Source organism: Cebidichthys violaceus, unplaced genomic scaffold (assembly GCF_023349555.1).
Source record: "Cebidichthys violaceus isolate CVI_PGR_0920_01 unplaced genomic scaffold, fCebVio1.0.p SCAF_715, whole genome shotgun sequence".
NCBI lineage: Eukaryota > Metazoa > Chordata > Actinopteri > Perciformes > Stichaeidae > Cebidichthys > Cebidichthys violaceus.
This window is the reverse complement of record NW_027176945.1, coordinates 5001-15870: the sequence shown is the minus strand read 5'-3', so window position 1 is coordinate 15870 and position 10870 is coordinate 5001. Positions and strand designations below refer to the sequence as shown.

The 10870-nt window shown below is 44.2% G+C and overlaps 1 protein-coding gene across 1 annotated transcript in view; it reads right to left on the bottom strand.

Moving 5' to 3' along the window:
* Nucleotides 1-438: 438 nt before the first annotated feature.
* LOC137891899 (supervillin-like) overlaps nt 439-10870 on the bottom strand; it is a gene marked incomplete at its 3' end in the record, with an annotated part of 15410 nt that continues 4978 nt past the window's right edge. Inside the window, exons 3-13 of the mRNA XM_068736712.1 lie at nt 9931-9990; nt 7958-8023; nt 7494-7550; nt 6433-6598; nt 5531-5614; nt 5341-5367; nt 4690-4776; nt 3402-3573; nt 3134-3306; nt 2496-2651; nt 439-575 (exon numbers count right to left, since the gene is read on the bottom strand). Of these exons, the coding sequence (XP_068592813.1) occupies nt 439-575; nt 2496-2651; nt 3134-3306; nt 3402-3573; nt 4690-4776; nt 5341-5367; nt 5531-5614; nt 6433-6598; nt 7494-7550; nt 7958-8023; nt 9931-9990 (1185 nt within the window). The remainder of the gene's footprint in view (nt 576-2495; nt 2652-3133; nt 3307-3401; nt 3574-4689; nt 4777-5340; nt 5368-5530; nt 5615-6432; nt 6599-7493; nt 7551-7957; nt 8024-9930; nt 9991-10870) is intronic.

Below are 10870 nucleotides of genomic sequence, written 5' to 3'. Positions count from 1 at the left end.
TCACTACTCAGGAAGACTTTAATGACCTAAACTCAAACGACCCCTTATAACAAATGAGGTCAGCGCTCTGTTCAGCCAATCACAGGTCAGCAGAGCAGTCTATGAACAATAGCCTTGTTTTGAGTCTGTTTCCTGCAACACACACACACACACACACACACACACACACACACACACACACACACACACACACACACACACACACACACACACACACACACACACACACACACACACACACACACTTCTTCTGCTGCTGCTGCTGCTGCTGCTGCGCCACTGTTGCTTCCTCCCAGCGCTGGGTGTTCAAATCCTGCACGTTAAGCCCGCCGCACATAACCCCCCCACCCTCACTCCACCAGTGTCCATCTGAACGAAACTCGCGTCTATCCGAGCTAGCTTCCTGTCATTTGGCAGCGCTCAAGAGCCGGAACTCGCCTTGTTCTTCTCGATGACGTTGGCGAACTCCCCGGTCCAGATGAAGCAGAGGTGAGGCGTGACGAGTAGGAAGCAGTCGCCGCTGTTCAGGGAGGACGCTCTGGGCTCCACCAGCCTGGTCTGGACGTGCCGTCGGCCTGGTGTTACATGGGCAGGGGGGACGGGGGACGAGACAACGACACACAGGACAGGTGGCTTATCAGTGACAGCTCTGAATAAGCATGCCTGGATTATCATATTGGGGGTGTCGACATTTGGCCCTGTACATGTATGGACGTGTATCTGCCTTGTCAAGTACCCACCTCTATGAATTCTCTTTCCAGCTGTAGCCAGGACGGTTTGTTAACTACATTAAATCATAAATGTTGTTTATTATAAACTCTAAGGGTTTTTTAGGGGCCTCAGTGACTCATGATCCCATTGGCTCTTCAGGTGATCTAAAAAGGACCACTCTCAACAGACAGGTCAGGACGGCTAGTCTTCTAACAAAGCGGGTCCTCCCCCGCCCCCCATACACTTGCTCTGGATTACAGACAGCGGCGTTTTAAGGAGCGGATCAGCCCAGGATAGTGTGAGGTGACCTGGGGGGGGTGATTTAAAGCCACAGCTGTCACCGGCAGACGTGAGGAGGAGGTGCAAAGACACCGAAATAGACCCAACTCCTATTTTAGATATCCTCTGGAAAGGACGCTCTCGAAGCAGCATCCTCCAAAAGCTTTGTGCGAGACAGCAGCCATTTGTTTTTCTATCCTCTTAAACAGCCGGATGGAATCGCTGGTCGCTGCCGCCTCGCATTTAAAAAGATCAGGAAAATGTAGGCAGATATTTTGGATCCCTTTCTGCTCGTCTGGCTCGTTGGTTCAGTAAACATGTTGCATCCTCAAGCATGTCCATTTAAAGAGGTTGCCCTCAATTTGACTTTTGTACGGGTTGTGCTTTCAACAGAAGATGGAGATATCTCTATGATAACCTCCAAAAATCTCCTTGGTAACGAGATACGTAAGCATTTGCTCTACAGGATAATCTTAATAATTATGATAGTGTAAATGCAATTGGCAGAAGTAAAACACACACCACAGTCGCAAAAAAGCATCAAAATGTATGAGAGGGGTATTTACTGACGTATTCTTTATCGTAGAACAAACCGTATATCTTAAGCTTAAACCTTATTTCAGGCATTTAACCAAAACCCATTTAACAAACCCACTTACTATGAGACGAGGGAACCGGAACTTGCTCACTCATTTCTGGGTTAAGGGACTTAATCCTACACCACTCTATTAGTTATACCATTGGTCCCTGGTTCTCAACTGGTGGTGGGCTAGCGTCCACACATTCAGTAGGGTGCATTCTGCATTCTGGGTCTGAGTCGCTAGCAAAAAAAAAACAGTTATTCCAATTTAATTTTGAAGTATGTTGAATTTGAACTCCAAATTCTGAACAGTGCTGTTATGTTCATTAGCCAAGCTAACGCTAGTGGTGCTGCTCTGGTAACGGCAATGCACAAGATGTCACTTGAGTAGCAGGTCCTATGACATGCAACTTTCAGGTACACCTAGCCCATTGATGGCAAATTTACGCAGTCGTTATTGCAATTCTTCTTATTACTTTGTTTTCATTTTGTGAAGTAATATTGAAACAGGCAGCACAGAGGTTAGCACTGCTTCTTCACAGAATGGAAGGAAATGAAACTAAAGGGGAGTTAAGTTAGCCTAAAATGTGAACTTGGATGTAGACCTGTTGGGAACCACTGTTGGGAAGGAACCACTGTTGGGAAGGAACCACTGTTGGGAACGGCTTTACTAAATACTATTGGTTATACATTTATGAAAAGACAGGCCTGTGAAAATGTGGGCAAGATGGCAACTGGTATTATAACCCCAGGGGATTTCAGTGAGTGCCCATTACAACTGCATTTAATAGAGTCTGAACTTTCCACAACATGTTTTTCTGAGTCATCACTGGAATTATTGAGCAGTAAACTAAAAATAGAGCCCGTTGTGGGTGCAGGTGCATCTGTCTGTGTATGGACTGAGCCACCTGCTCACTCCACTGACCTTTGACCTGTAACAGCATGAGTTTCTTGTAAGGCACGGCGCTGTTGTTGGACATCTGCTCGGAGATGTTGACGCTGCGCAGGTTGACGTTGCTGAAGTTCTCGTTGCTGGCCAGACCGGCCAGAGCCACGTCGGAGAAACCGGAGTTCTTGTTCACTGCAGTGAGCACAACAGAGACACACAGTGAGGGGACGTGAGGCGGAAGAATACGTTCAAAGTCGTTTCATTTACTGTCCTTTATACAGACGAGACAACGGCTGGAGAGTAAATGACCTTTTTCATGCCAGACTAACCCAGTCTCTATACGACTGTAACAGATATAGAACACTCCAGAGACACTTTAAGTGTATTTTTTATTGCTGTCAGAGGAGGTGATGGAGGAAGTTATGGGAGTTGGCATGCCATTGACTTTGTGGCTTATCTAATGTTACTCTCAAAAACAGCTACAGACCTCGTCCAGCTTTTGAGGACAGCCCTGCACAATAACAGGAAACTGACTCCAGTCCCCGATGTAGGTCATTCGCTTCAAAACTGATATTGAGGGTTTCATTGTGCAAATTTAGAAAAAATAAGGAGCCTGTCACATGCGTGGTTTTGGTCTCGTGCATTTCCCCAGACCCTCGTCCACCCTCACTCACTCTTCTCAGCCTTCATCCTCTTGCTCTCCAGCAGGCCGATGTTGAGCCTCTGCTCCGTGTACTCGTGTCTGATGTCCTGCCTGGCAGCCAGCATCTTCAGAGGGTTCCTAGACGACTGGACGTTACGCGCCGGGCGCACCGCCCGCTTGTGCTGCTCCATCTCCGAGGTCAGCCTGGGGAGGGTGTCAGAGGGAGAAGAGTAAGAGAGGCTCACAATGATGTCGGGTTCCTTACTTCAAAAAACGACCTCCAGCGGGCGGGAGCTTACTTTGGCACCTGGGGGCCGAAGATGGCGTCGAAGTCCATCTCCACCTTGTTGGTGGTGGCGGGGAGCTCCTCCGCTTGGCGGTAGAACTTGGAAAAAGTTTCGTCTTCGAGGGTCATCACCTCCTTCACCTTCTTCTGCGTGACTGTGATGGTTGCTTCTGGCAGTCCAGACACTGAGGGGGGACAAGATGAGGCCGGGTCAGGATCATGTTATACGTTACTACTACAGACGATTCGCCAAAGCCCGTGCAAGCATCACCGAGCTAATGTATTGCTAATGGAAGATGTGCTCATTTATTTATTGATGGATGAATTCAAAACTAAAATTGTCACTTTGATTTGTGAGAAAAACTTTATAGTAATGTAGTAAAGGTTGTACTTCTATACACAAATCCTCCATGTTCTCATTATATCAAACCGCATTTTGTGAAACTATTTTTTTTACTAATTTTGTCTTAATTTGTCATTTTCTGCACACAACTGAAATGACCTACAAACACACAAAGCAGTAAATATTAGTTGTTATTGATTGTTTATTAACACAAACTATTTTAATTTGGCTGTGCTGTAAAACGATACATGATCTGCTCTTTGTTGCATTTGTTTTTTCTTAAAATATATATTTTAAAGTATTTTTTGACCTTATTTTGCTTATTGTTCTTTAACCCCTACTGTATGTGCTTACAGGCTAATGTGTTATGCTAAATATTCATTCCTCCATGAAAATAGAAATAGTTAAGGTTTGTTGTGGTTGTAGAAAAGTTGTTCTTACACTTCGAGGGTAAAAATCGATTTTATAGACATGACTAGATTTCAGATGAGAACGATATCAACAACAATAAAAGTGGTTCACATTGTTTCACGGTTTATTTAGCCGATTCACTGTGATGATACTTAAGAGATCATTTTATTACAGTGCATTTAATTCAATGCGGCTTTATTGGCATGAACGTTTCAAAAGAACAATGTTGCCAAAGCATCAAAATAAAAAAAGTACACAATAATATAAATATATTAGTTAATCATGTAATAGATTATTATTTTGTACTCTTTGCACATATCTAATCTTGTGCTACTGCAGCCTTCCATTAACCAGGTCTGCCTTGAATCAAGGCAGACCTGGTGAAAACCACGCTTAACTCATTAAGTTTGGTCTCGGTTACACAACTGATATCCATCAGGAGATAATCTATAATCGATTGCATGTTGTAACGTGGGAAAAAAAAATGTTCTCAGTGAGTGAGCAGAGGAGTGGTGAACATGGAGACAGCGACACAAACGAGACTGACCTTTGCTGTTGAGCTTGCCGAGGAACGACTCCAGTTTATCCAGCTTCATGTCAGACTCCAGGTTCAGATCTGGCACGGCCTTGATCTCTGCGCGCGCGCACGCACGCACGCACGCACGCACGCACGCACACACACACACACACACACACACACACACACACACACACACACACACACACACACACACACACACACACACACACACACACACACACACACACACACACACACACACACACACACACACACACACACACACACACACAGCTGTTAGAGCCATAAATTGACTCTGATTGTAGCACAGATCCAACTGTATCTCTAAACAGGCAGGAAGTCTGAGCTTCTGTTGTTCAGTGTCGCCGATTTGGAACAATGACTGAGCATGAATGAAAAGTTGCACACAGTCACTATGACGTTATCTGAACACATTTATTGGCCGTCACAAGCATTTTAACAACAACAAACAGCCACTGAATATGAACCCTTTCTGCACTCATGCATGTGGATGGTAACATTATCCAATGGTCCATGTCCTATTAGGCTTTGATAACCTAATAGAAGTGGTGATTTTTTGTGGTTCTGGTGATGATGATGATGATGAACATTGCATTCGGTGCAACATCGAAATAAAAAAATAAAAAAGGAATAGACCTTTGATATCAGACATCTCCTCCATGTCTTGTGAAAGAGAAGCAAAGACAAATAAGATGCGACCCAGAATCATTTTTAACACTGTGCATTTGTCAGCTCAGAATATGTCCATCTAAGTTCAAGTCAACACTTCAGCTACTTAACTGAGTGGACAGTTGGTTTTGCACGGTGTGTTTGGAGTCAAACTGACCTTCTTGAGGTTTGGAGATGGCAAGGCTGCTGGTCTTGGGTTTGGAGGACAGAGGAGACTGGAGGGCTGACGGGGAAGCCAACCCTGTTGTATGAAGACAGACAAGTATGAACATCCGATGATATGGTTACCTGGTACAAGTACAGTTTGTAAAAGAAAATCTGATATTTGTGGTGGTTTGATTTTACGAGACAAAGATTGCGATGTCACTAGAACATTGGTTCGATGTACACCAAAGAACAGGTCGTACTTGAAGACGCTAGCACTGCTCAGTGCTGACTAACGTAGAGGAGTAAACACAGCTAAACATCGGTGGGATGGACCCCTGTATTCTAATCATTATTAAATGTAGGAGCTTTCATTTACTGAACATTACGAGGCGCTGCGTCGTGATGTAAGAGGACCGCTACGACCTGCAAGTTGAGGGACACGTGACTGATGGGGCTAGCTGAGCTAGCGGGCTAATCGGTCAGCGTGCCAGTTGACCACTGTTGCATGATGGTATAATGTCATATGTGGACTGAAGTTGCTAGTTTTTTTTAAAAGTTTGTTTCTCTCGACTTTATGTTTGCAACTTTTTGGATTGTTTGAACGACAATTTGTCAAAATCGACTAGAGGTGAATGACTAAAACACAGCCTGTTACTTCCTGTCTACTTCCTGCTTGTGCTTGGAATATTAACGTTGACTATGATATGGTCTATACAGAGTCGGGTTCATTTTTCATGGACAGCGTTTACTCCCCCCCGCTGATAACTGGGACGGGGTCTTTGCAGGGGCAGAAAGCAGACTCTGAACTGCCGACGACACTCTCCGAGTGCAGACGGGCATGTGTGCATACGCCCCTGAGAGAGACGGAGAAGGACCGTAGAGGATGTGTGTGTGTTCAGTTTCCCCTCTTACCTTTCTTCACCATGCGTGCGGCCACAGTGAACTGGGTGGAGTCGTTGGCGGCTCCGTGGCCTTTCGTCTTCCAGGCCTCCTCTTGGGCTACGATCAGCCGTTTCCTCTCCTGGATGGACATCTGAGCCTCGATCCCCTGGCACTCCATCTCCGCCTCAGCTAGTCTCTGAGAAGGGAGAGAAGACACCGTCAGTTACAATAAAAAGACTCCCGATGGACCGAAAGTTAAAGGACTAATCCACCTCAGGGTACTGACGCTTCAGTTTGTGGTGTCCCATGCATTCCGGGAAGCATTTTGGGAGTCGGTATCCACAACAGTGCTTTGTGTTAGATTCTTCCTGGAATGACTGGGGCACTTGGGACTTGGACAGAAGGAGTACATCCTTGGAAGTATGTTGCTACGCTACGCTACAGCGAAAGGAAACTAGAATGACCGCCTTTTGGTCGCGTGTCTCAGCCAACCAGTCATGCTGCAGTTTACATCCACGTCCATCCAAAATGTCGTCCCTTTGTCATAATTAGAATATGAATTCTTGCGTTATGGCCTAAAAGCATATTTTGTGAGGTCTTGACTGTTGACCACCAAAATTTAATCAGGTCCACCAAATTGAAAGAAATATCCCGTTCACAATGGACGGACCGAGGGACAGACGGACGGACGACCTGAAGACATTACGGCCATGGCTATCACCGTAAAAAAAATATATAATACACCAACAATGGAACCATCTCACGTTGCCATTGGTTTGTTGTGATAAAGTGTTTGAATGTGGATGAATTCCTTTAACAGCAGGCCACATTCACAGACAGACAGCAGCCGAGGACACCGAGGACACCATTGGGGGAGATTAATACACAGGAAGCACCTTAATCCCCGTCTTCTTTAGAAATGTTTTTGTGTCACTTGTCAAAGTTCAAATAAAAGAAATGTTAGTGAACAAAGTGAAGACAAAGAACAATAGCAGTCAGCGTCCTTTAGTGGTTGATTACAACTTAACCCATTTGGTCTAAACACTGATTTATGTTGCGAGAGCACTTCACACGGCATTGACAGGGGTCACCTTCCTTCTCCAGGGGTGTCTCTCGTCCACCCGCGTGGGTCTGGGAGATCTGATGGTCTTCACAAAGCAGAGGCGTGGGGGATGAGGAAAGTAAAGGATGAGGGGTTTAGAGAATGGAGGATGAAGAGATAGTAGAAAATGTCCAAGCTCTGCACAAGCGCCGGACGCCACCTGTGGCCACCATGCTGACTCCGCGGGCAAAAGTGCCAAAGCTTCGGGAAGGGGATGTGTTAGAGGTGTGGAGGAGCAGGGTGGCTGTGAAAGGACTGTGAGCATAATGTACAGTTGCAGCTGAGGGAGCAAAAAAAAAAAAAAAAAAAAAAAGACCACACACTTATGGCTGAAGACCTTTTCTGCAAAGCCTCACTCTCTGTTTCAGGGAAGACGCGTAGTCAGGGCTTAGTTAGGGGAAGCAAAGCGGAGGGCGAGCATTGCGTGCAGCAAGAGCTGATGCGGCTTCCTACCTGGCTGGCCGACTCATCGGGGGACGGAGAGCGGGGAGGAGGCTCGGGAGGAGGACAGAAAGTCTCCTATAGAGACACAGCCATGGAGAGAGGACGCAGCATTTACAAAGGGGCGTTCCAAAGATTCTAAAAACCTCCGGTGATGTCACAGTGATGACATCAGAGTTGTCTCGGCTTGAGCTCGGAGACCACACATTTATAACAGGAGCACCGTGTAATAAGCAAGCGGTGTGGGGTTAGAAAGAGATGGGCAATGCATTCTGGGATGCAGTGTTCTTGGAGCTTTACCCAGGCTAGGAACTAAAAGTCAAGATACCTCAATCTCATTTCCCACAAGTCCCTAAAATGTATGACAATGCAATACCAACTCACTGAACAAAATACAAGAACACAAATCACACTTTTTTCATTCATGTCACTGTTTAGTTACATTTAATCTAAACTGTAATGCCCCTCTTAATGGTTTCGTTATACTCCATATGCCGGGTGTGTAATTATGGTAGACAATACAAGATTCCTTTTACTTTAAACTTATTAAATTGAATTATTAAAAACAGTTCTAAGCTGCTAAATGCTCCACTATGATCACCAGCTAGTCGCTGTTGTTTCAGTCCAGCATAGTTGGTCTATCAGAGGGAAACCGTAGCGCTGGTTGAAAACACATCTGTCACGTAATACATCACGTCATTTGATCCATTGTTCATATAAAGTATTGATTAGACCAGCTTAAATGTTTGTATTTTTTCCTCTTGAGAAATTGAGTCTGCTTGAACATGATAATCAGCCTTAAAAAAAAATCCATCATGCCATCTCAAATATGACTAATAAGTCTGCAACGTGATGTGCCTTTTGAAATGTTGGATACATATTGAAATGCACATTTTCCATAAGTAATATCTATATCAATTATACCTTATACAGAATATATGACATATTAAAAACAAAAGACAACTACAAACATTATAGACGCCAACTAAGGAAACTGGAATTTGATAATTATATTGCATTTTATTTGTGCTATGGCCTTTGTGTTATCTTATCTATTTGCTTTTTTTAAATACATTCATATATTTGTTTGCTATTTTACGTTTGTATAATTATTATTATGATTATTATTATACATTGTCTTTACACATGTGGGCTGGTGTGTGTGTGTGTGTGTGTGTGTATATATATATATATATATATATATATAGATAGATAGATAGATAGATGGATAGATAGATAGATATAGATATAGATATAGATAGATAGAGGTTTGTGTATTGTGTGATATTACCATAAGACAACAAACGCACACAAAAAATCCCTCATGCATAATATTTGAGTTATAGGAAAATCAACTCTTCTTTGCGTCATTAAACGCCTGCATTCACAGGATTACTAGGAGGACACGACCCGAGTGTCAGCTTCAGCCCTGAGCAGCTGGCATGCAGCCAACAGGTCTGGCCTTTTGAGGGTTTGGAACGGGGAAAGGATTACAGTCCTACTCTGGCCGTCATACACAGCTCACATTAGCAACAAATTATCTCTGGAAAAGTTATGACGATTAGAGACAAGTCCACTTTAGACACAGACTGCATGTCCACAGTGTGTGAGAGACATCTTTGACATAATTCTGACACCCAACGAGCAGAAGGTGTGATGAATCGGAGAACACCGTCACCATGATTTTAAGGGAAACACCCAAACACAGCACCACTACCAACACCACCACATGTGTGCGCGCGCACACACACACACACACACACACACACACACACACACACACACACACACACACACACACACACACAGCTGATGTGTGTTACACTCAGGGTGGATTTATCAAGAGAGTGTGTTAGCAGCCAGGAGATACAGTTGAGTTTTGATCACTAACCCAATTGAAGTGCACTTGATAAATACCACCGCAGTGTGTGTGTGTGTGTGTGTGTGTGTGTGTGAGAGATTTGGGGCTCACACAGGGGCCTTACCCATAGTTCGTCGGACACGGCGAAATCATCGATCATCATCATCATCAGCGCTTCGTCGTCCTACAAACAAGCGGCCACAGGAGACAAGGGAGGGACATGTTTGCTGAAAGGACTCTGTTGTCCCGGAGAATCACGCGACCGACTCCCTAACAGTCCTTTGAAACACCTCTTGGACTTTAAGAACTGCCCTCTGAACCCCAAAACCCGCCGGCGGGATTGAAAAGAATGTTTTCTTTAAACAATCGCCAATCCAACACAGTTTATCACAGCCAGAAGCTGTAAAAAACGCCATCATCATCAGATTTTCATCTTTCCGACAGTAGTTGAACACATCATGTGTGACGCTTGATTCCAAAAACCCCCCAAAAAAAACATTGTATTCTACATGTCCCATTTAAAACCTGGCCCCAAACAAACCATTTGCTTTAACAAACATTCTGGACAAAAGACTAAATTCTGCGCCTCTCATCTTGATTGATTTGCCTGAGAAACAATTATGTGACAAAAATTCTGTGAAATTCAACTCAACTGGCAGCTTCTGAACACGGAGCAGAGGGGAGAGGTAGTGAGTAGAAGTTGTAACTCGTTCAATATATAAACAACATGTAGAGCCTCCATTTTTTTCTTTCCAACATTGGTAACATTTGTGGACACTTGGAAAAATGATGGATGTATAGATTCCAGTGATTTCAACTTGGGTTTTTAATATTTTATAATTTATGGCATTATAACTGTTGTACTGCATCTAAGATACTTTTGAATTCCCTCTACTTCTAGCCATGACTGTACGGTTTCCGTAGAGGTGCAGGACTTTTATATTGCAGTAAAATGTGACGGGAGCAGAAAAACGCCACAAAACTGCTCGGGTTTCAGAGGGTTAAGGAGCTACATACAAAATCTGAATATGTGCAGCCAAGCTGAACAAACCCTGATAAGCAGC